Consider the following 25,879-nt stretch of genomic DNA (forward strand, 5'->3'; position numbering starts at 1 on the left):
TACGGCTCCGTTAGCTATTATTACGGATTAATATGCGGGTCCGTAATAACCTATCCGAGCAGGATTTTGTAGACTGGATTAGTAGTCTGCCGTATGACCTGTCTTTAAATAAGCAGATTACGCTCCCGCCTTTTATTCCGCATACCCAGTTAGTTACGGACCTAATTAATTACGTCTACCCGCAAGAGCGACTCTTGCGGGCCCCGCGCGATTACCAGGCCTTTAGCGGACGGGCAATCCTGTTAACCCTGAATAATACGGTCCGCAAGCTTAACTAAATGATCCTGGATATGCTCCCTGGCCAGGAACGGACGTATTTTATAGTAGATTCGGCCGATATAAACGAGGCGGATCCTGAGATTGCAGAATTATCTCCAGAGGTCTTATAGAGTATCTGTTTACCGGGTCTGCCCCTCTCCAAGCTATGACTCAAGATCGGTATACCCGTAATACTCTTGTGGAATCTCTGTCCGCAGGAAGGGCTTTGTAACGGGTTGCGGATATCGATTTATAGCTTTGGGAGGTTCTCGATTTGCGTACGGCTACTGGGTGGCGACTTTGACGGCTAGTTACGGACGATTCCACGGATCAAGCTCTAGTTAACGGATCAGTAACTGTCTTTTACGCTCTCCCGTAAGTAGTTTCCACTTGCTTTATCCTTTGCAATAACTATTAATAAGTTACAGGGCCAGTCGTTTGAGGCAGTGGGGGTGGATTTACGGTCCCCGGTCTTTTCTTACGGCCAGTTCTATGTGGCAGCCTTACGGGTGACCTTATAGGCAGGGCTTTGTATTCTTTTATCCCCTAATATAAACCGTATGAGTAATATAGTATACCCAGAAATATTATAAGGTCTTGCTTAGCTTTTGACTTACTTATAGCTGACTTTATATATTTATGGGCTATTTTTCTTCTTATATTGTCTATAAAGGGTCCGTAAAGAATCCGTACCTGATTTATATACTTAGCTAAAAGCCTTTATTATATTCCAAACTTACTCGGGACGAGTTTAGGGCAAAATTATTGCTAGCCCCGGAGCTTATATAGGGCCGCTAGCGATAATTTTAGCGAAGCGGCCCTAAACTCGTCTTCTATCTTACATTTTCGCTATTTTCCGGAGAAAACGGACGCTGTCACGTGAATGCGTCTGTGCGGGAACACCAAACTTCGGGAATACCAAAACTTTAGGCCCGCTCCACAGTTCAGGCTCCATTTCACAGGCTTTACAGGCTCCACAAGCTCTATAGACTTCACAGGTTCCACAGGCTCCCTTTTACAAGGTTTATAGGCTAATTCACAGGCTTTACAGGCTCCGCAGGCTCCCAATGAACACCCTTCCTTTAAACCGGCTACGCTGCTCCGGGTGCAAGTCCTTTCGCCCAATTACAAGCTTCCCTTTTCACGAGAACGGATATCGACTTTATACTTGCGAAATCTGCCTTATACGAAAGCACGACCAATACCGTAAAGCTACGGGCGAGTTTATACAAGAAAGGCACGACCGGCGGGTCTTACGGGCGAAGAGAGCAAAGCTACGGGCACAAAAGCGTGGGATATGGGATCCTGTGGACTTGGAGAAGGCATTAGCAGAAGGAGAAGCCCAAAGGGAGGCTTGGGACGAGTGGAGGGAGTTCCAGGCTCGATTACAAGACGACGAATGGCAGTGGGATAAAGAGGAGAAGCAGTGGGAGATAGAGCAAGAGAGGAAATGGGAAGAGAACGATCCGGTAAGAGCTTGCAAATAGTAAGTAGCGGGGCTAATATATAGTAGTTTACGGACGAGTATAAGAGGGGGAAGCAGGAGCAAGAGCAAGAGCAGGAGCAGGAGCAGGAGCAGGAGGAAGCGTGGTACTGGCTTACGGCTAGCTAATATTTGGAGATATAAAGGGAGGAAGGGCTTGCGGATAAAGAGGATATACCTACGGATGAAGAAGAAGGACCTGCGAATAAAGAGGAGGAACTTGCGGACGAAGAGGTATCTGTAAATTAATTTACAGACGAGCCTATGGCCCGTAAGTAGGAAAACCTGTCCGTAAATACTTACTAACCCTTTCCCTTAGAATACTGCTCTAGTTGTAATCAAAAACGCCCCCCTTCTGAATTTGGATACTTCTTTACGTGCTCTATATGCCGAAAACGGAAGCAAAAGTCAAACCGTTGACGTGGGATTTAAAGAAAGGAGCAAGCAAGGGTATCGAGACTTGAAAATAAGCCTATAAGAGACGAGCTTCAAAGACATATACAAGTACGTACTAGGGAATCGGGCGAGCAGGAGCTTAGAGAGGCAAGGGCAAGAGAACGCTACGGGTGTCTTATAAAAGACGATAGAAAACAGCCTTTAGAAGTTAATAATTATTTAAATAAAAGCCTTTAAAAGACTGTACGCTTATATGTTATATTAGTGCGAGCTTGCGAGCGCAATGTGGCTATAATTAAAGAAAAGGGAGGGGGGAAATTAAGAGAGAGCTTAATAAGTAAAAGTAAGGCTTAAAAGGGCCTATAAAAGGGGAGGGAGAGCTTTGCAAGTATAATTAAGGAGTATAGTAATTTATAAAAATAGAGAGAGAGCTTTATCCAATTAATCTCGAATCGAGATCAGGGCAAAATTAAAGACTGGCCCCGAAGCTTGCGTAGGGCCGCCAGGCTTTAATTTTAGCGAAGCGGCCCAGATCTCGTTGTAGCTCATCCAGAATTCACCTTCATTGCCGAAGCAATGGTTCAACTTTTTCATCCAGTAAGGCGTCCATTCTTTTGAACCATCACTCCATGGGCCGCTCCACTCGCCGATGCCGCCGACAAGCGACGTCCCCAGGGGTTCCTAGTGTTGAACTAGCTTAATAATCTAGGGTCACGTGCTTGCAATGTAAACCAAGTAAAACGTACCGAATTGACTGCTGTTCTACAGTGGTAAGTAGCCTGTTTATATAGCCCTGAACCCCCTAAATCACATGCACTAAACCCCTAAACCAGAGAGCCTTATACTGAATTATTCAACCTCAGCTAAACCGATTTAGCCTTACAGGGCATATTATGCCCGAAATCAACCTTATAGGGAATAATCTACTCAGTAATAAGCCTACAGCTTAAGCCCCATTAGTGCACAGCCCCTAAGGCTCTGTTCCAAGGCTTACTAAGCCCCCCCCCCCCCAAGGGGCCTCAGGCCCCTAATTTCAACATGGATTAAGCGAACCGCGATTTTAGCGTGTTTTGGGACCGTCTTTCTTCAGAAAGAATCGCACAACGCGAGTTCTTCCCTTCCTATAATACAAACTTGGTAACTCCTATTACCAACCTCATGCAAGATTAGCAAGTGCTTTCACTAATATGGCCGAGATCGTGGCAGCACTGAGTCTCGCTTCCAATATCGTCCAGTTCATTGATTTCGGCAGCAACGTTCTTGCGACTGGATACAGGCTGCACAAAAATAGGTCTGGCGGCTCCGATAACGTTCAAGAGATTAAATACGTCACATCAGCTATCCAGAGACTCGCCAAAAGCTTCACAGAATGTCTTCCCGATGACAGCGCAATAGGAGAGCTGTCACGTACAGAGGTTGAACTGCGAAAACTCGCAAACCAGTGTAGCGTTCTTGCGGAAGAGCTTCTATCTACGGTCAGCAAGATTGAAGTCCAAGGTCGATTAAAAAAATGGAATTCCTTTCGCGCTGCTCTGAAAAGTGTTCTCGCCGAGGAGAAAATCGCGAAGATACAGGGTCGTCTAGATAAGTTCAGGCAAGGGTTAATTCTTCATATTATCGCCTGTTTCCGGTGAGGGAGTCGCGTCCTCGAAGAGTAGTGATTGTCACTGATGATATTTAGTGATGACCTCAATGGATCTATAGCCATGCAAACTTCGTTGGCTTCATCGATGAAGAAATTCAATGCGAGTACTGAGTCAATCGGTGAACGCTTCTTGGAATTCATTAAAGAGAGCAAAATCTGGCAAGAAGGCTATGTCACAGATTGCGATAGATGGAGAACTGAAATTATGGAGGCTATTCATCGAGACAATAACGATTTTGCTGGACAAGTTTCGCTGAGCCATGGCAAGCAGGAGAAGCTGCTTTTAGGGAAGCTAATTAGACTTCTACAATTTGAAGAGATGACAGACCGTCATGAAAGAATTGCCGAAGCCTACGAAGAGACATTCCAATGGATATTCAACGGTGAAGACATGGATTCCGTAGAGGAATCAACTTGGAGCAACTTCCCAAAATGGTTGCAAGCAGAGTCGACTCTATACTGGATTACGGGAAAGGCTGGCTCCGGAAAATCAACTCTCATGAAGTATATCTATCAAGAGCCCCGCACATTCAGACATCTGGAAACTTGGTCTGCCGAAAGTCCCCTCGTGACGGCAGCGTTTTTCTTTTGGAACTCGGGCACACATATGCAAATGTCCTACAAAGGGTTGATGCAAACCCTGCTGCATCAAATACTGTGCAAGAAACCTGAACTGACTCCACAACTTCTACCTGAGCGTTGGGAAACTTACTGCTTTTTCGGCAACGATCTATATCACTTGACGGAAAAAGAATTACGGCGGGCGTTCGATAGACTGAAGATAGTTGAGGTATCCACAGCGAGGTTCTGCCTCTTCATCGATGGCCTGGACGAATTCGACGGAGATCACACAAAGCTAATCTCTTTCATAAAAGATCTAACGGGATCGCCAAACATCAAGGTTTGCGTCTCGAGCCGTCCATGGGTGGTCTTTCAGGATGCTTTTGAGTTGGAGCCAAGTCTAAGGCTCGAGGAACTCACCTACCCGGATATCATTCATTTTATCAAATCAACGTTCTCTAAGGATGATGGTTTCAGCGAACTCCAAAAACGTGAGCCAGTATATGCCAGTCAGCTTCTTGAAGATATTGCACATAAAGCCTCTGGGGTTTTTCTGTGGGTTCATGTCGTTGTGCAGTCACTTCTCGCTGGATTATCCAACGGCGACAGAGTATCTGACCTTCAACGCCGACTTCATTTTCTTCCACCGGACTTGAAGAATTTGTATCAAAAGATCCTAGACAGCCTCGACCCTTTTTATCTTGAGCATGCTTCTCAAATATTTCACATCATTCGAGTGGCAGAGAAGCCACCATCAATTCTTCTCCTGTCATTTGCAGACGAAGAACTGAATACGATTCTTGATTTGAAGTCTGCACCTTTGACGAGTGAAGAGAAAACGATAAGGGTTAATGTGATGGAGAGGCGGTTGAATAGCCGGTGTAAGGGGTTACTCGAAGTTGCCGGAATTATGGACGAGGACCCTTTCACTCGAACCCGCAGGGGATGTAGCCGGCGATTTGTCACAACTTCCACTGTACAATATCTGCATAGAACAGTGAAGGATTTTATTGAGGATCCTAAGATCTGGAATTGGCTCTTGGCATCAAGAAAAACATCGTACGACCCAAATTTTGCACTTTCGACTGCCTGGCTGGGATTCCTCAAAACTTGTGATCTCAATCCTTGTTTTCCTGACTTTGATCTTGATAAGAAGTTTTTTGACTTCGCAATGAGCAAGATTTGGGACAAGGTCGAGGATTGCTTGGGCTTCGCTATGCTCGTGGGGACCGAACAACAGCCAGTTCTAGTTCAACTGCTTGATGAGCTCGACTCTACTGCGTCACAGATCTCTGCGCATCTGCTGAACCTTAGTCAAGGTGATTCGTGGCGCATTCCTCAGAAGTTCTCGTGTACAGATCCACCAGGGCGTCCTCAAGTCTCCGTACACGCCACGGCACAAGGTGTCCTGCAGCCGCACTGGGCCTGTTCCTTGTACGACTCTCCAAACGACTTTGCTGGTCTTAGTTTCTTGTCAATTGCAGTTAGACTTGACCTCTTCGAGTACGTTAGAGCAAAAGTGCATCACGGATGCCTTGTGAAGCAGGATACAGGTGTCTGGCCTTTGTTACATGATTGTATTATACCGACCCAAACTAAATGCTTAAAACGGCTGCTGCCAGATAAGTATGCGCCGAATGGATTCCCTAACAGAAAGATGATCGAACTGCTCCTTGATAATGGAGCAGACCCAAACAAGGAGATTCCTGGCAAGCAGATCACGGTCTGGGAGCAATTTCTTTGGCAGGAGCAACGCAATAGCTTCACAAGATCACTAGGAAATTATCATAAGGAAAGCGTGTGGAGGCACCTCCTTGAGATTGTTCCGCTTTTGCTGCACGCTGGAGCAGATCAACGAGCATTATGGGATCATTCTCGTATGATTTCGCTGGGGAATTCTCAAGTTGGTGGAGTGCTGCAAGAATACTTGCAGTCGAACACGCAGTCTTGGTTCAGTTGGCCTTGGAAATCCACTGAGACTAAAGCAAGCCATTTGGCCAGAATGATACCATTGCGCATACCTAGGTCCTCTATCCAAAATGACAGGGATTGGAACATAAAAAATACTTGAATTGGGTAACGTTCAAGTCAATCAATTTGTTTCGAATTTGACGACTCCCAATTTCCGAGTGGACTTGAGACGGTGGATTCTATTCCTGGAGTAAAAACAAGTTGTAAAGCCAAAGATTTTGGACTGGAATCAAAATTCCAAAGGCGGTTAGAATTTCCATATAAAACTGGCGGACAAATCTAGCTCAGGTGGCACAGAAGATATTGTTTGAACATATAAATCTCTAGTAGTCCGCTCCAGAGAAAGCTTCGATATACCGGGAGCTCTACCCAAACTCCCATGTTCCATCATCTATCAGCGCTCTTGTCTGTCGTCAACGCCATCAAGGCGCGACTCATGGGGAGGATTTGTCCATTCTGATATTGTGCAACCTTGCGGTAGAACTTTTCCACCTTCTCGTGTATGACAGGCTGGAATTCTTCAATCTTCTTCACCGAGAACATAGGGCTCAAGGCCTTCCGCCGAAGCCGATGGAGATCATGATTTGTAGTCGAGAAAATGTCGCTGGAATATCCAAACCGTCCTGAGAAATAGGGGTATTTATCGCGCCGACCCGTACCGGAGTACAGCTACTCGAAGTAGTCGGGATCGTCGATATGGAGTTCTGTTGGTGTAATCCGAACGATTGGCCCTGTGCGATTCACCAGTGTCAGGGACAATCTGACAGTGTTGGGATGCGGACCACCATACCGTATTGCTTGTGTAGGCTCTGGATCTGGACTGTAAATTGCCCTTGCAAGATCACATCGTAGTAGAATTCGTACCAGTTGCTCAGGGCAGCAAGCTTCGGACCAGGATACCCCGCCAGTGGGCTCCAACAGAGGCGATACACGGCTGCCACGGCCACGGAAACGAGCAGCAGGAGCGATGGAAGAACGCAGAGCGTCAGCAGCGTCAGCATTGACATTCTGACAGGCGTATTGGTGCGCAGAATTGACGCCGTGGAGGTGGGGTAGCGTTGGCGGTGACTTGGTGCTGGGCGAAGCAACCAACTTCTTAAAGACGGAGATTCCGGTCAGAAGTAACTCGGAATATAAGGTTAGCGATATGTATCACCGTAGCTTGGTTTTTCAGGGGGGGAGCCGCCTTCATACTATTCATGGGTGAGTTATATTTCGGGTGGCCGGAAGCTTAATTGTCTCATAATGCAGGCTCAAGATGTCAAATGGATGGCAGGGGGTTCGCGTTCATAAGGCTTGAATTCAAGTGTAAAAGATTAATATTAAAGTTGTTTAAAGAATATAAAGCTATAAAGAAAAAGAATGTTTATATAACTCTTAAAGAGAGCCATACTAGATACGGAAAACACGTGATACGCATCTGACACATGAAGACTTGATACTTTTTGCACTTCTGCAGGAGACGAATGATATAACCAAAGCGATAAACGACATTGCGAAAATTATTCCTTTATACGCGTCGGTACAGAGCAGCGATGCTACGCCTCTTAGCAAACCAATTGCAATCTCTACTAAGACGTGAGATCATTGTGAAGATCACAGACTCACCTACAATCGAAGGCTTTCGAGCTAGAAATCTTAGAAACTTATAGAATCACCTTGACCGTGCGATCGAACAAAGCAGAAACCAACACATTGAACGGATCCGCGTGGCATCATCTAATCAATTAAAGAGCGGAGACTTGAACGTCAAGACATCGGACAGAAACGAAGCGGAAGCCTTGAAATAATTCGCAAACGATTGGGTCGACCGTATCGGAAGAGGCACGAGTATACGACTCACTACAGCATTCTGGCGCACGAGACCAGGACTAGCTCGATGGATATGGAGAAGCTTGACGACATTAGGGCTGAGCTATTGCTTGATTACAGATCTTTCATACCAAATGCAGACATTAAATACATTGGATGGCTGGCAAGAGCTGCGCTCACAAAGTCAGCCTCGACCATCATCGTCGAGTTCACTCCAGAAGACGCAAACAAGTCCATTGACGAGGCCTTATTTAGCAACATCCAAGTAACGTCCCTTTCCGAGAGTAATCATCAACGAAATTGAGACTGCCGTGCATTAGTGTACATACGCCCACGACCACGGCGCAGCCAAACAGAAACCACCATCCGCCCCTCATAGCATCCGAGCACGTTTCCAGAAATATTGGTAGAGCCTGTTCCGACAGCAACGCTCTCTGGCTCTCCGGCTGCCTGAGTATATCTTCAATTTCGCTTGGCGACAGTCCAAGACCAGAGTTGGTCAGACCACGCTCCAGATGATTGACGAAGATTGCCGCAAACGCAGTGATGCCAAAAGTGTCACCAGTGCTCTGCATGAAAATGCTCAGTCCGGTAACAGCAGCAAGATGATCTTGCGGCACGGCCACCTGTGCCGTGAGCAGCAACCCTGACATTAGGGCAGCTTGCGCCGCGCCAATGGTGAACATCTCAACGGCAGCCACGGCGCGGGGCGTTTGTGCATCCCACAGCGTCAATAGGCCTGTCCCGAGGATCAGAGCACCAGAGCCGACTATGGCGTTGATGCGTGATTTGCCAAAGCGGCTGGTGATCCAGCCTGCGATGGGCCCGCCAGTAGCAATGCCCAGCATGAGAGGGAGAAGCCGGACTCCGGAGAGCGTAGGCGAGTTGTCGGAGACCAGCTGGAAAAACTGTGGGAGGTTGTATATGAGTCCGAGCAAACTAGTGGTCTTGATTAGCGTGAGCAATTGCCTGGGTCAGACGAAGTAACCGACTTTGCACCGTAGAAGAATTGTCCAATGCACAGCACGACAGCGGTGCGGTTGCGTAGGAGCGGCAATGGAAACAAGGCGACCTTGGAGTGATGCTCTACGACGGTGAACACAGCGAAGCCAGCAAGCCCTCCCACTATTGTGCCTATCTATGACTTGACCACTTGCCCATGGGAAGGACCTGCCGCCCCAAGAGATTCCAAGCAGAAGGCAGCTGGTGCTTCCTACCAGCAGAACAGATCCCAGGAAGTCCATGCTCTTGAACTTCTCATTCCATGTCATCTGAGGAGGTGGGAGCTTAAGAACCAGAACGGATATCAAGAGACCTACACCAATGTGAGCTCAAATCGACAGCAAGTTGCTCCGCCGTGTGATGGGAACCTTGCGCAACTCACATATCGGCCCAATGCATAAATTGATCCAGAAGCACCATCTCCAAGTCACATACTCTGCGAAGGACCCGCCGAGGAGCGGTCCAGCAACATCTGCCACCGCCCAGGTGGCCAATATCGCCGAGATATACTTTCCAGCATCGCGCAGAGGCACCAGACCAGGGACTATGACCCATCAACCATTTTTAAGCCCGATGAGCATGTGGGACCTGACTTATAACTCACATTAACCAGGCCATAAATGCCACCGGAACCTATGCCTTGTATGACCCGCGACCAGATTAACATATCCATGGACTTGGAACTAGCGCAAAGGCCACTGCCGAGAATGAATACCGCATTTGCGAAGATGAAGGCTTCTCTCCGCCCAAAGTTATCGCTCAGCTTAGCATACAACGGTAGAGAGTTCGCAAAGGCGATGAAGAAACCCGTTGCAAGCCAGGAGGACTTATTATAGCTGCGAAATCTAGCAGGTGCGTTAGTTACAGTTCTGTTAAGTAACTCAAGAAGAGAGGAATTCTGCGATACGTACTCTGAGCTTATGGCCGGTGCCGCAGTGGCGACGATGTTGACATCAAGCGCCGATAGCAGCATCGAGACGATCAAACCCACCATGACAATCCAAAATTGAGCCAGTGTGAGGCTGGCCTTCGCTCCGGGTGTTGAGGGATCGTTGTTTGTTAAGTCGGCACTGGACTCACCGGTGGAGCCAAGGTGCGGGAAGTCCTTGAGAGGGTAGGTCTCTATGTTTGCCTCGTCCATGACAACGACTTGGTCCGATGGAACTTTTCGCTCGGATAACCGGTTCGATGGGCCGTTAATTAAGGGGGTATGTCTCTTTAGGTGGGTGTCCGTTTTTATTATCCTAAGAGGGACTTTCGAAGCAGCAAAAACTCACTTTATCCCCGTGTACGTTACGAGTCTTGGGCATTATGGTGGGGGGATGGGGGTGTTAGAAGGATCTATTATGCGTCAAAATTCAAGTCCACGGCTTAACTAGATGCTAAACTAGATATTACTAGCTGTTGCTAGGATGAGGGCACATGTTAGGGACTATGATGCTGTTTGTTGATACAACTGCTGGCTCAGGTTTCAAACCGCTATCTATTTAGATGTCAGGCCCAGGAGAGGTGGGCTGGGTGGCATACAATATTTCGCATAAGGTTAGATCTGCAGAGCCTAGTTCCTTCCTCATTCATAGGTAGATTAGGGGAAGATGCGAAGCAAGCATCACCACCCGTACCATACGCTGAAGGAGTGGCATGCGGGCCAGAGGGAAAAGCGGAAGAGGGAGAGGTGGGTGCCGTACTCGCTGCGCTGGGAAGGCGCTGGGTTTTCAAGGATCTTGCCACAGGTCTGTCCTTTACTTCTCTGCACCTGTGCTTATACTTTGTACTTCCACCAAGGTTCACGGATAGGGCCGTCGGCATGCCACAGGGGAAATAAATTTAGTTTCTCATTACTCATTACCTACTGACCTCGATGGTTCGCGCAGATCGTGCTCTCGGGCGCCGTTGCATCGCTCATTGGCGCCATGGCGCACTTTACGGGCGACAGCGTGTCCATGCACTCCCCTATTCTGTTCCCGATATTCACCTTTGCAGCACAAAGCTCACAACCCCGCCCGCAGATTCGTGGTCGGTTTGGCAATCACGTTCCGGATGCAGTCGTCGTACAATCGCTGGTGGGACGGTCGAATCCAATGGGACAAGCTGTCGGCGGACTCGCGCTCGTTCGCGCGCACCATCTTGTTACACGTGCCGCAACCCGCGTCGCTTGATGAAGCCGTGATGATCCAGGACGTTGCGAGGCGCACAGAGGTTATGTCACGGCCTGGACAAGCTGTGGAAGTGGAATGTGGTGTGTTTTGGTATAAATATGTATGAATGATGGTGCCCTAAGGGCGGTGAAGAAGCTATACGCCTGTGCGCAGCACGTGACAGGTTATCAGGTGCGTACATACGCTTGCCGTTGCTCTGAAGCACCATTTACGCGGGGAGCGAGACTGGAGCGAGTGCCGGGACCTGAAGCAGCTGTGCGCGCATCTTCCCAACGTGAGTACGAGTATCTGAGGCTCTTCCAGCCCGTCAAGGTAACGCCATACGAGTACTCCTTGTACTCCTTAGACAGCTGAACTGACACAACCACAGTACAACTACGCAGCGACAAACCATCCTCTCACAATAACGCTCCACCTGTCCGCCTACATCGACGAATACCGACGCACCACGCCCCCTATTATAATTTTAGTTTCGATTTAATTAGATCTAGCTGATAAGAATAGAGCTAATTCAATATAGCCTAATAATAAATCTACTAATAAAACTAGATAAGAAGAACCTAATAAGAGAAAAAAGCAAGCTGAGCTTAAGACTTCTAAGAAATAGCAAAAATCTAAATACTAGTTCAAGTATAAGACTAGTAAAATAGAGGAAAATAAAAAGGAAAGTAAAAAGAAATCCTTTATTCTAAAAAGAAAAATACTATCTAAAAAGACTTCTATATTTATATCTGGAACTAAAAAGCAGAAAACTAAGAATATTAAATCCAGAGAACTTAAAGATATCTAATATACTTATAAGATACTAGCTAAATAGAAATTAATACTTATTTAGTAAAATAAATATATTTTTAAGGAAATATATAATAGTATTTTAAGACCTATTTATAAGCGAGAATACTATAGAATTACTAATAAATTCTTTAAAGCTTTCTATATACTATATATTTAATAGCTTATTAATACTTTTTCTATTAATATAAGAAATATTAATAATATTAAGAACTCTCTAAAGCTAGTTACTAAAATCTATAAAGTTACTAAAGGCAAAAAGTATATTTCTATTACTTGAGTAAATAAGGAAATACAGGATTTCTTTTATAAAAACCGGGAAATTAAAAAATATAAATATAAGTACTATATTTTTAATTAATTCTATCTAAATCTATAGCTCTAATTCAATATTATAGTTTCTGTTCCTGAATCTAGTATTACTAATCTGGATATAAATAGTTATATTTATAAGAAAAATTACCTAAAATAAATTAAAAAGCTTAATATTTAAAAGCTTTTAATAAAAAATTAAAAAATACTATAGTTTTATTTCTAAAAAGATAATATATTAAAATATAAAGATTTAAATAATAGCTATTTTACCTTAATTTCTTAATTCTTAATAGTAGATCTATTAATATAGTTCGGATTTTATAAGATATTAAATAAGTATTCTATTTATCTAATTATTTACTTTTAGCTAGCCTAATATTATATTTCTAGAAATATTAATTATAATTAATATAAAGATAATACTAAAGATCTAGTTATTACTAAAGCTTTAAATAGTAAATTCTACTTTAGTAAAAAGTATTAGAATATTAGCTATATTTTTTTTATAAATTATAAAAAAATTATTACTTTTAATAAAAAGTTCTTTAAAAATATTAATTACTTTTCTATTTCTAATAAATTTAAGCCGGAAGTAATTAAGGAAATAGGCGAGTATTTACTAAAAATAATAGGAGAAAAGATTCTAAATATAGTTTATTTAATTAGATAAATAAATACCTTTAGCTAGGTAATCTATAAGTCTGAAATTATAAGTAAATATTAATTCTCGAATAATATATAAGTTAAAGAATAGCTTAATAATAATTTATTATTTAATAGGCCTTTTACTATAATTCTAATAAGTCTAGTTATTATTAAGAATAGAATATATAAAAATGAAGTCTCCTATAAGGTTATTAAAGCCTCTTATCTAGAGCTTTCTTCTTTTATTAAAGATTAATTCAAGAATACTATAAATAATACGAAATTTAAAAGAGCTATTTATTTGAAATATATTAGTATAATTTATAATATAATTTGCTATAATAAGCCTTCTTAATACCTAGTAATAAAGGCGGAAATTAAGTAATAATTAAAGGCAAATACTACTAAATATAAAGAACTATATCGGATTTAGTATAAGAATATAGCTAAACGGGTTTAGACTATTTTTAAATAAGTTTAGGAATATGAAATAAGACTATTTAAGAATAATAAGTTTTATTTTAGATATATTAAGGAGAAATTGGATTAGCTAATAAAGAAGAATCCTAATTATTTTATTATTTCGGATTCTAAATAAGATTTTTCTATTAGTTTTAGTATTTAGGAAATAAGTATAAATAAATAGAGGATCGGATATAATATAGTAGGCCATACTCTCTAAAAATCATATTATTTTAGCGGTTTTAAGATTTTGGTTATATAGTAAAAACTATGGCGTTTTATATATAACTTGCAAAAATCATATAAGAAAGCTAGTTTTTTTATAGTTCTAGAGAATAATCCCTTATAAGTATTTAATTAATTAAGCTTTTATATACTATATACTATTTATACTTTACTATTTATGCTTTTAATTTATTATTTTGCTATTAAGTTATGTTTTGCATTCTGGTATACTTTATGTGGGTTTTTGTCTTATTACAGTTTCCCTCCTATAGTATACGGGCCAGCCGCTGCTTTCAATGTCTATAAAAGTTTACACTCCCCTGCTACTCGACCTTCTTCCTCTTTAATCCTTTCCCAATATCCTCTCGCTCGGTTACAGGATCTTATTATATGCCGTCGACCCCTACCTGCGCAAACCCATCCCGAATAACCCCTCTGCCGCCCTTGCCATAGCTAAGAACGACGGTCCCGGCCGGTTTGAAGCCAGAATCCTTAATCTGCTACTATAGATTTAATACTCTCGACTATTGCAATAGTAATCACTTCTCTAGATAGTATTATGTTACCCGAGATATAAGCATAAGCTCTGCTTACAACTCTCTTCTCGCTATTATACTATTATAATTCTTATAGTAATACTCCCTCGGTAACTGTAATAGTAGAGGCTTGCGTTTAGTATTTCTTTTATATAATATAATCTGGCTAAGAGAAAAAATGCCTTATAATAATATAGCCGGCTTCTATCTAGCTATATTATAGTATTATATATTAAGAGAAGTATCTCAGTAAGTTTCCTTATATAGTAAATATAATAATATATATTATATATCTTAATCTGGGCTAATCTATAATAAAAAAACCTAATTTCTGCCAAATATAGCTATAGCAGGTAATAATCTATATAATAATAGTATTATTATAACTTCTGCTAAATATCCTATAGACCGAATATAAAATGCTAGTAATAAGAGAATGAATTATAAGCAGGTAGGCTAATATAGAAGATTATACGGAGGCAGGTTATATAACCTTAAAAGGAGCTTAATCTATTACTATTATATATTAGAAGAACGGATCTAGTAATTTTAAAGGCTATTTCAAGGATCTTTTAACTCCAGGATACTACTATAACAGAATTATAAGCGCTACCAGAATAGATATAATATAATCGACTTTATAAAGTCTCAATTCTATAAAGGAAAGGTTATTCGGGCTCAGCTATATAGAGATAGCTATAAGCTTTATAGAATAGATATAGTGAATTGAATTTCGAATAGGATTAGACTAATTACAGGCCAATTTCTCGATCTTTAGTAAAGCCGAGAAAGGCTAGGAATTATATAATAAACAAGTCCTGGTAAAAACCTGAAGGAGTTGAGATTTTATATAAAGAACCAGATTAATTTCAGGATAGTATACGGGAATTACGAGTAGTAAAGCTAATATATAGACGAGACTAGTCCAATTCCAATAAACAAGCGCTTACGGGTTATTACTTAAGCCGTTTAATCCTTTTCTCTCCCCTCTCTATTAAATATTTCATATATTCTCAAACTTATTTGCTTTCTACCCACTTCGTTTTGTAATAGCTGCTCTTAAAAGTATATAATTTGTATAATTTGTATTTCCTTTATTAAATCTACTATTCTATAACGGAAATACTTTCTGGCCTTCTAAACCCAGCCATTCAAACCGTTTACTCGATACCAGTAGCAGCCAGAAAATATATAGACCTGTGGCTACTTCTTCCCGTTTAAGTCAAATTAAGGCAGATAGAAATACGGTAGCAAGAGCTAAAGATATATAAAAAAGCTATACCAAAAGTGAAATCATTCTAATCTATTAATCTAGATTATAAGTGCGTTCCTGCTAATAATAATAACGAATCAAATAACGATTTTCTATCTCTCGAGAAGCTTTCGGGCTATTTTATATTAGAAGATCTTGACTGAGGCCTCAAAGATCGGGTCTACTATTTAGTATCTAGAATAGCTAGCTCTTTCCGGGGTTGGACTATAAGTCAACTGAATATAATTAGAATCGGGCGAATATTAGAATAGTAGTCGAGATAGATATACCGGCTGTTTTTTATACTCAGAAGCGGCCCGCTAATTATATGCAGATTAGCTAGTAATTCTCGATAATAACGACCTAGATAAGGCAGGTACTAGGGATCAGACCAAAGGCGCTTCCGGTAATATTAAACGGGATACAAGTCTGTAAAACGCCTTTACAACCTCAGAACTCGCTTCGGCGCCGACAGAGTCTATTAATACATTCGGTCCATAGTATGGCATTAAGGAGCCAGCCCTAGGGCTCGGGTCTTCTGAGCCGTATAGTATGCCTTCTGCTCCCGTATAAGCCCAACCCAAGACCCTCCCCTAATCCCCCAAGCCACTATAAGATCAGAGTAACCAGTAAGGTATTAATAATATTACTCAGAGTATGTTAGTAGAGTCTGCGCCCCACTCCCTCTCCAGGCTTCCCGATAGCGGCAATAATAGATAGACTAATAAGAGTATGGCTAAACTAGAGAAAGAACTTGGGTTGGCTTTAAAAGAGTAAGGGGATTCACCATTTGCCAGTATATCTACCTCCCCAAGTCCTTACTCAGTCGAGGCACTACAGGACAAGATCCAGAGTCGAGAATATAGCGAAACCACCGGTGGCAGACCAGAAGAGCTACAAAATGCTTCTTGATATGGTATCCCAGCTCAGGGCCTTGAGTAGTGGGAGTAGCGGGAGACTCAGGTAGTAGTAGAAATACTAGAGAGGAGGGAACTTGGGGTAGAAGAGCTAGTAGGAGAAGCGGGAAGGGTAGAGATACGGCAGTAAGGGGAGCTTGCAGGGCGGCTAGCTCTAGGTAATTAGCAGAACTTAGTAGAGGTAGACAATATAGACGATCCTCTGGATAAAGAGGCTACCGAGGCTCTGCTAATCATATAACTAGAGATCGATAATTACTATTTTCGACTCTATAGAATATATATCTAGTAGCTTACTAGACGCCAGATAAAGACAACCTAGTATTGAGTTATATAGAGTAAATATCTAAATAGGTCTAATTCTTGAATTAATAAAGATAATATATAGATATTAATTCTATGGCTGCTTTATAAGCAATTTCTCTAAAACTTAGCCTTATAGATAAAAAGAAATATTATACGAGTTTACTATATATACTATAGCAAATATAGTAAAGGCAAGAACATTTTTGAATATAGTATATAGTTAATAAGCTCTTTACCTAAATTATTAAAGTTTAACTATAAATCTTATTTAGTTCTATATTACTTACTAAGCTTAAAGATAACTAGTTATATTATAAGTATCCTATCTTGGAAATTTTAAGAAATAGTTTACTAATAGAATATATCTCAAATAGTGTCTTCTACTAATTTCTTAAGCCTAGTATAGTCTAAGGCCTATCCCAAGTATATAGCAACTCTAATTAATAAGAAGTACTACTATATTTCAAGAGCCTTTTAAAGTTCCTTTATTATATTTACTTTATAAAACCTGGTATAAAGTATTAATCCTGTAATATAAAAGCAGGAAAAGAAACAGAGGTATTAAGACTTATATAGTAGCGAAATCCTCTATTTCATAAATACTAATAATAATTATAATACCTATAATACTAATAATAAGAACCTATAACCTGTAAAGCGACGAAAGCCATATATAGTACCTGCTATAGCTTTAATTATCTACTATAGATATATTTTAGAGCTTCTACCCGAATAGTCTCGCTTTCTTATAGTACTATTAACCGCCAGACTTGAGATTAATAATATATAGCCCCAGGCTAATAATGAATATTTATTAACCTTTATTAATAAGAGCTATTAATATATCTTATAAATTTCTCGGAGTTTATCTATTATAGAAGGGAAACTATAATAAGACAAAAACCCATATAAAGTATACCAGAGTGCAAAACATAACTTAATAGTAAAATAATAAATTAAAAGCATAAATAGTAAAGTATAAATAGTATATAGTATATAAAAGCTTAATTAATTAAATACTCAGGAGGGATTATTCTCTAAAACTATAGAAAAACCAGCTTTCTTATATAATTTCCGCAAGTTATATATAAAAGGCCGTAGCCTTTACTATATAACTAAAACCTCAAAATCGCCAAAATAATATGATTTTTGGAGAGTACGGCCTGCCGTACCATACTATAGTAATAAAGGCAGTATTAGTTACCGAGTATTAGGAATAGCTCTTCCAAGGCTTCCTTAAATATACCAGGATCGGAAATAATATAATTTATAATCTTGAGTTTAAACTACTATTAATCTCGGAATACTTTTGTTTACTAATTAATTCCGTAGTACTAGATATTAATTATGACTCTGCTATATATTCCAAGATATATCAAGTACTATTAAAGCTAAAGAGAAACAAGGTTTTATAGATAAAAGAGAAAGATATAATATTCCTCCGGATATAGAATAAAGACTATTTATAGGAATATATCTTTACTGCCCTCCCTAGCCAGAGTAAAGGGACTATCCGGGTATACTATTCGACAAAATTTAAAAAGCGACCTCATACAGGGGCCGGCCGTTCTTGAACTAGAGGAGCGGCCACCGCTTTATTAACGTTAGGGCTCCTGTATCGGAGAAGGTTAAACCGTCAAGCAGCGGCGATAATAACGATTCAAGTAATGGCGATCCTGAGTCTAGCAGCGACTATGACGGATGTTCGAGCGAGGCCGAGCAGGACCGTTTGAGCACGAGTAAACAGAGCCAATGGCCAGACCTGGACAAGCAGTTCTTGCTGGCATATAAAGAAAGAGGGCAAGTCTTGGGACTAGATCTTCGGCAAGTTCCCAGACAGGACACCGGCTGGAGTACGCACGCGCTGGACCATGGTACAGCGAGCAGCTCTGCTGGGACGAATATCTAATGAGGGCCTCGTCCTTCTATTGGCCAGTCCCACCGCGGGAGCAGGTGCGGCCGAGGGAAGCGGCGTTCAGAGGGAGGATGGGGGGGGGGATCAAATTCATGGGTGACACGTCACAAAAGAAAATGAAGAGGTTGACATCGGAAGAAAACATGAGGCGCAACAACTGTAACCACTTGGCACACTGTCCAATTCCTTTGCCAAGTCCAAGGTCAATCAATATCCCTTTCGGTTCTCTTTTAGTGGCAGCTTCGGTAATAATAATATTATTTTCAGAAATATCCAGATGAAAAAGTGACATTCGGTTCCCCTAACTAATGCTCATAGCCAGCAAATATAGGCTCTCGAGTTCCGGAGCTAATAGCACTGCATTTCATTCGACTAAGCGCTTCGGAGGATGAAATTCGAAGTATCCAACACGTGTAAAGTGTTATTATAGTCTTGAGCAAGATAAAGGTCATTTGAAACCCATCCGTTACTTGCGAAACTATCTATTTACAAGCTGACATTTTGGTAATCTTATCATGTCCATTTTGCTTCGCTATCGAAAGAAGAGTATTCCCATTTTCGTCTATAAGGCTAGGGTCCGCCCCTGCTTGTAATAATAGCCTAACGATATCGTGGTATCCGGATGCAGCGGCCCAAAAGATAGGAGGGCGACCAGTTGTGCTTTGCGAATTGACGTCGACAAGTTTAGTACTGAGTAGTATTTGAACTACTTTGAGATGACCACGTGTTGCGGAAATCCAAAGTGGAGAGACATGCCGAAGACTTTTGAGATCAGGTTCGACCCCTTCTGCTAATAGCTTCCGTATCGCATCCTCCTTCCCAAACTTTGCTGCGTTATATAACTGGGCAATTAACAGTCGCCTTTGGAAGGGAAAATCTTGAAATGCCCCTCAAAGATTTTCAGGACCTTCTCTTGACCGCATGTCACTGCTGCCTTTGCGGCTTCTCTGTGATGGCCACGTCCGCCCCTCGCTGCTCGAGCAAGAGCGTTATCACCTCTTTCCCCCTCATATAATTCCCCGCCGCTGCCTTCACAACCTCTTCTGTAATCACCACGTCCGCCCCTCGCTGCTCGAGCAAGAGCGTCATCACCTCCTCACCGCTCTCTTCATTCCCCGCCGCTGCTACCACCACCGCTTCTGTGATTACCGTGAGACAATTTCCAATTAGCATCGGAATCACACCACAACTGCCATGCCTCACAGCAACCTGTAAAGGTGTCCTGCCCTGGTTGTTAGTTAAGTCATCTCGGAGCTTCACCCGATTTCCTGCGATTTCCTCTAAATCAAAGCAGGATGCAATAAAAAGAGTTCTGTCCTCGTAAGCTGCAGTGTCTTTTAATTTCTCGCGTAGTCCCCTTCCGATCGAGGAACCATTAAACCGGTCCTCAATTTGACGAGCCCATATAATAATGGCTGATCTTGGATCTGACTCGTGAGAGAGGAAATAATAGAGAAGGCCCTTGAGTTCGCCGGTAGTCCTTTAATTAACTGCTAATCACTTCACTTCACTTCTTTATATTATCGTACGTTTGGACCACCCTTAAGCAGTTGGCTCTCGGGGCTCCTGGAAAAAAACTGGTCACGTAAGGAACACCAGAATCGCCCCCTTCTGGGGAATCGCATATCGGAACGCAATTACATCCAAATCCTTAGAGCTTAGCTTAGGATTATAAAGAGAATACTCGAGTATCTTTCTCTATATTTTAGTAGTTCTGAGATATAAGGGGCTTTTATTATAATTTTTTAAAGCTCGGGGGGAAATCTGAAGCTAGCGGTTCCGTAAAAAGCACTAAGAAAAGAAATCCTGACCTTATATTACTTTCCTCTTTTTCTTCTCTTTATTACTATAGATCCTCCCCGCTTTTATACTTCCTATAGGCAAAACTGGCCTGCTTCTGACTTTATTATAGAGTAGACTAAGCCATATAAAACTTGCTTTTATTATCGAGTTTATATCCTTTCCCTTTTCTGGCTTAATTAACTAGTTAATAGGCCCGAAATACTACTAATTATATTTAGTAGTACCCTGTCTTATAAGAACTCGATCCAAATACCCTTTCTATTTCCCGGTAATAATAATAATTAATTATAGATATCTCTATAGACGAGCTAGCCTTATGGCACTAGTAATAGATCCGTTAATCGTCTATTACGGCCCCAGTTTATATTATAGAGAATCCTCCTGCCGACCTATTTACTATATAGCCTCTTGCCTTTCTCTTTTACTTCCGGCTAGCTATTATATATATAACTAGTCTGCTTACGGGTTATTATATAACTTGCAGAGCCCTTTATTTTAGCTATATAAATAATTACTTTAAGGCCTATTATAAGAAGAACAATATAATATTTCCTCTAATTCACAAGTCTCCTTTATACTTCTCTTACCTCTTTATAAATAATAACCCGCTTTACTAAGCCTTCCGGACAAATATCCGAATATATAATTATACTTTTATTTTTATATTAATTAGTTATAAGAAAGATACCCGGATTAACTTCTTTTATAAAATCTAGTACTTTTAGATCTATAGTAAGCTCTTCTACTTTTAAGGCCTGCTATAGCCTGCTTTATATATTAAATCCTTCTTTATATAACTAATCTATAGGCTACTAACTTCTTTTACTTAAATTATATAATTCTTTTATAATTTACAAATATATTTACAAATTATAATTCGTTTATTATAATCTATAAAATAGTCTATAAGTATCTTATAAGCTAATAAACCGATTTCCGGGTCTTATTTAATCTATAAATATACTTAATTCTTAAATTAGATATTAATTATTATTATAAGAATCTTCTAATAAGTAATAAGGTTATAGCCCTTATTCCGGACAAGTATATAGATATAAGCTATTATAATCTAGTATTTATAGTTTATAAGGCAGGTTATAAATATCTATAAATATATATAATATATATATTATTCTATTATATTTTATTTTTCTCATATAGTAACCCGGGCTAGTATTATAATTTATAGTTATAAGATTATAATAGAACTCATTAGTAGATATAGCTAGAATAATAAGTCTTTTACTAGTATTATTTCTATATTTATCTGGCCTTTTTCTTGCTTTTTTATACTAGTTATCTCTTTTAGTAATATATTATTAATATATATATTACTTATAAAACTACTTTACTCGACTAGCTCTATTTATATTAGTAAAATATTCGTATAAATATATATATAAGACTTATAAATATTCTAATTTATAAGAATATTTATATAAGTAATGTTATCTATTATATTGTTTTTCTATTAAGCTTTATAGATAGTAATTATTTTATATAATAGCTCTTTTAAGACTTAATAGCTATTATATAATACTTTAGTAAGCTAAGCTTTTTTATTACTTTTATAGCTAATTTATACTAGCCTAAAATTATAAATTACTTTTTAAATAAATAGTAAACTATTAATTATTCGGATTTCCTTTACTAGATCTTTATATTAAAAATAAGAAAGCTATTTATAGACTTAAAGAATTATCTTTTTAGATTATATATAAGCTATATATATATAATTAAATACTAGAAATATAGCCTTTTATATATATATTTGTTTTTATTTTTTAAGAAAAAAGCCGTTTTTTTAATTCCCGATTTAATTAATAAAGTTATTTATATTAAGCTCCTAAATCTATTATAGGATTCTATAGGCGAACTTATAATTATAGTAACTAGTCAAATATTTTACGAATTATATAGCCTTAAAAATAATCCGAAAGCCCTATATATAATTTATAAAATGTCTATAGCCCTACTTATATACTAGAAAAGATTTCCTAAAACATTTATAGCTATAATAATTATTTATAAGAATAGATATCTTGAATACTAATACTAGAATAATAGTTATATATTTATAGTTTATAAATCAGGCTTTCTAGACTAGAAAGTCATTTATAATAATTATTAGATTATTTTATATAACTTATATCTTTTTTAGAAGTTCTATTCCTATATTAATATTAAGATTTATATTTTTATATAAGTAATTAAGTATATCTATAAATATATTTATAAAGAAACGGATTATATAACTATTATAGTTTTAAGAATAAATAATAAGATTATCTAATACTTTTAAGCTTAATATATAAGTCCTATAAAAGCTTTCTAGTACCTATTCGAATACCTAATATATTAGGAGTTCTTTTTAGTCTAGTATTTAATAATTTACCTTTTTAAGTAATATATAATCTGCTTTATAAATAATTTCTTACTCGAGTAAATTATAAATAGAGCTATAAATACCTGTTTGATTTTAATAGCCTTTTTTAAATATAATATAATATATAAGAATAATTACTAGTATTTATATTATAAGTTCCTATAATACTTTATATAAATTACTAAGACCCGGATATAGAAGTATTATAAGCGAGAATATAATATTAGCTATATCTATTATTATAGCCTAGTTTCGGGCAAGCGGTTCTATTTATAGCTCTTATTAATAGTTATATATAGTTTATAATTCTTTAATAAGCTTTATTTAATTAAGGGTATTTATTATCTTATATACTATAATGGCAGGAATAAAGCAATGAAATAATACTCAAAGATTTATAATTCCAATATCTTACAGAATCTAAAGTTAAGGAAAAAAGGAGTAAGATATGGCAGTGGATAAGTAGGTATGGCCAAGACTACCGAAACGCCGAGCTTTGGAAGCGAGCTTGGTTTGAATCATAGCTTGGAACCTTAGCTGAAACCGACCCCTTAGCTGAAACTACGTTCGTATTAACCATGTAACACTAGCCGTTACATATACTATATTACCTGTATTACTTGCGGTTTAGTAAAAAACAATCGGAAATAGTTCTAGTATTTTAATAAGGCTATCTGATTAATAATTAGCTATAGTTTATAAATACTTTTTCTTATAGGTATTTATTAGTAACTAATTATAAATATATAAGTAATCTGGAACTAATATAAGAAGTATTTCTATAATAACTTAGTCTATAAGCTCGCCTATAACCCATTAATTAACTTCCTGCTATTTTTAATTAATTCTTATTATAATTATAGCCTCTTTTTACTTGGTTTTAGTTTTATAGTTTTATAGATTTCTAGTAAATACTTATAAATATTACCTTATCTAAAAATACTTTTAATTAGATTATAAGCTATTATATAGCTAATCTATAGATTAATTATATTTGTAAGATATTACTAGTAATTATAATATAAGCCTAACTAAATATAAACTAATACTCTTATTTCTAGATAATTCTAGTAGTAATTATAGATAATTTATAAATAACTTACTTCTATTTATAAGACCCGAGCGGAACTAGTAAAATATTTCTTTATAAGACCTTCTATTACTATTACTATAGCTAAGATAAAGTTATTCTATATATAGTATTAATAAATATTATGGCTTTTCTTTTTCCGAATAGATATATATCTTATTTCTAGTTCCAAATCCTGTTTAAGCTTAATAAATTATTTGTAAATATAATTATTAAAACAAGCTAGCTCGGGGTACTCTTATAATCTATAAACCTAATTATCTGAAATAAGATATTTATATAATATAAGTATTATTTTAAGATAATATATTATCTAATAATTAATTTATAATTAGTTATAAATAATATTTTCTTTAAAGAAGTATCTGTAATTCTTGAAAGAAACTTTACCTAGATTTTACTAATAGTTCTATATAATTTATAAGCTAATATAATATAAGCCTGCCTATAATAAATATAGATCTAGCTATAGCTCTATTAGTTATTATTATGAATTAATATACGGGTTTAATATAACTTGTCTAAATAGGATTTTATAAACTAGATTAATAGTTTTCTATATAACCTATTTCTAAATAAGTAAATTATATTCCTGTTTTTTATTCCGTATACCGGATTAGTTACAGACCTAATTAATTATATCTATTTATAAGACTAACTCTTATAAGTCCTATATAATTACTAGGTCTTTAGTAAATAAATAATTCTATTAATCCTAAATAATATAATTTATAAGTTTAACTAAATAATCTTAAATATATTTTCTGGCCAGAAATAAATATATTTTATAATAGATTTAGCTAATATAAATAAAACAGATCTTAAGATTACTAAATTATCTCCAAAAGTCTTATAAAGTATCTATTTACCGGATCTATTTCTTTTTAAGCTATAATTTAAGATTACTATATCTATAATATTCTTATAGAATCTTTATTTATAGAAAGGATTTTATAACGGGTTATAGATATTAATATATAGCTTTAAGAGATTCTCGATTCGAATATAGCTACTAAATAGTAATTTTAATAGCTAATTACGAATAATTCCACGAATTAAGCTCTAGTTTATAAATTAGTAATTATATTTTATACTTTCTTCTAAGTAGTTTCTATTTATTTTATTCTTTATAATAATTATTAATAAGTTATAAGGCTAGTTATTTAAGGTAATAGAAGTAGATTTATAATTACTAGTTTTTTCTTATAGCTAGTTCTATATAGCGGCCTTATAAGTAATCTTATAGATAAGGCTTTATATTCTTTTATTTCCTAATATAAATTATATAAGTAATATAATATATCTAGAAATATTATAAGGTCTTACTTAGCTTTTAACTTACTTACAGGTAACTTTATATATTTATAGACTATTTTTCTTCTTATATTATTTATAAAGAATCTGTATCTAATTTATATGTTTAGCTAAAAGCCTTTATTATATTTTAAACTTATTCGAGACAAGTTTAGGGCAAAATTATTACTAGCCCCGGAGCTTATATAAGGCTACTAGTAATAATTTTTGTAAAGCGGCCCTAAACTCATATAATATATTATCTAATAAGGAAAAAGTAAAACAGAATTCTAAAAGAAAATATAGGCCCCAAGCTAGTTGAATTATAGAAGATCTATATCTAGATAAATACTATCTATTATATAATTTATTAGAGTTTAAGTTTCGAATAGTTTAAAGAAATTAGCTAGTACTTTAGATAAGTTAGAATACTATTTATAAAAGATTTCAAATAATTCTTTAAATTAGATATAGAAGATTTCCTTAATTAGATCCGAGCTCCGTTTCTTCTTTTTAATAAGCTTTTAATACTTAATTAAACTTAGATAAAGACGTTTTCTAGAAGAGATTAAGGATATAAAACAAGGTATTCTTAATATACGAAAAGAGGGCTTATAAAAAGTATATTAGAAGATTAGTTAAGTAAATTAGGAAA

General features: G+C 37.7%; 6 protein-coding genes across 6 annotated transcripts; 2 read left to right on the forward strand and 4 right to left on the reverse strand.

Moving 5' to 3' along the window:
• The first annotated feature begins 1,087 nt into the window (after positions 1–1,087).
• On the forward strand, positions 1,088–2,369 carry K444DRAFT_278696 (uncharacterized protein). The gene is made up of 4 exons (XM_024871545.1): positions 1,088–1,200; positions 1,310–1,727; positions 1,772–2,012; positions 2,061–2,369. The coding sequence occupies exons 1-3, from the start codon at positions 1,142–1,144 to the stop codon at positions 1,868–1,870; spliced, it is 576 nt and encodes a 191-aa protein (XP_024726899.1). The 5' UTR covers positions 1,088–1,141; the 3' UTR covers positions 1,871–2,012; positions 2,061–2,369.
• A 955-nt stretch (positions 2,370–3,324) lies between these two features.
• Positions 3,325–6,320, forward strand: K444DRAFT_670500 (uncharacterized protein; the record flags this gene model as incomplete). The annotated part of the gene is made up of 3 exons (XM_024887637.1): positions 3,325–3,767; positions 3,819–6,220; positions 6,277–6,320. The coding sequence occupies 3 exons, from the start codon at positions 3,325–3,327 to the stop codon at positions 6,318–6,320; spliced, it is 2,889 nt and encodes a 962-aa protein (XP_024726900.1).
• A 370-nt stretch (positions 6,321–6,690) lies between these two features.
• On the reverse strand, positions 6,691–7,473 carry K444DRAFT_670501 (uncharacterized protein). The gene is made up of 2 exons (XM_024887638.1): positions 7,097–7,473; positions 6,691–6,983 (listed from the first exon to the last, which is right to left on the reverse strand). The coding sequence occupies exons 1-2, from the start codon at positions 7,319–7,321 to the stop codon at positions 6,702–6,704; spliced, it is 507 nt and encodes a 168-aa protein (XP_024726901.1). The 5' UTR covers positions 7,322–7,473; the 3' UTR covers positions 6,691–6,701.
• An 865-nt stretch (positions 7,474–8,338) lies between these two features.
• On the reverse strand, positions 8,339–10,269 carry K444DRAFT_657653 (MFS general substrate transporter; the record flags this gene model as incomplete). The annotated part of the gene is made up of 6 exons (XM_024886176.1): positions 8,339–9,065; positions 9,119–9,264; positions 9,344–9,441; positions 9,511–9,672; positions 9,729–9,973; positions 10,040–10,269. The coding sequence occupies 6 exons, from the start codon at positions 10,267–10,269 to the stop codon at positions 8,378–8,380; spliced, it is 1,569 nt and encodes a 522-aa protein (XP_024726902.1). The 3' UTR covers positions 8,339–8,377.
• Positions 10,270–19,134: 8,865 nt separating this feature from the next.
• K444DRAFT_548054 (ankyrin repeat protein) lies at positions 19,135–19,503 on the reverse strand (the record flags this gene model as incomplete). The annotated part of the gene is made up of 1 exon (XM_024876345.1): positions 19,135–19,503. A coding segment is annotated over one exon (369 nt), but the record flags the coding sequence as incomplete, so codon positions are not given.
• Positions 19,504–19,597: 94 nt separating this feature from the next.
• On the reverse strand, positions 19,598–19,882 carry K444DRAFT_511107 (uncharacterized protein; the record flags this gene model as incomplete). The annotated part of the gene is made up of 1 exon (XM_024873455.1): positions 19,598–19,882. A coding segment is annotated over one exon (285 nt), but the record flags the coding sequence as incomplete, so codon positions are not given.
• Between the last annotated feature and the right edge of the window lie 5,997 nt (positions 19,883–25,879).

This window comes from Hyaloscypha bicolor (assembly GCF_002865645.1).
Source record: "Hyaloscypha bicolor E unplaced genomic scaffold K444scaffold_184, whole genome shotgun sequence".
NCBI lineage: Eukaryota > Fungi > Ascomycota > Leotiomycetes > Helotiales > Hyaloscyphaceae > Hyaloscypha > Hyaloscypha bicolor.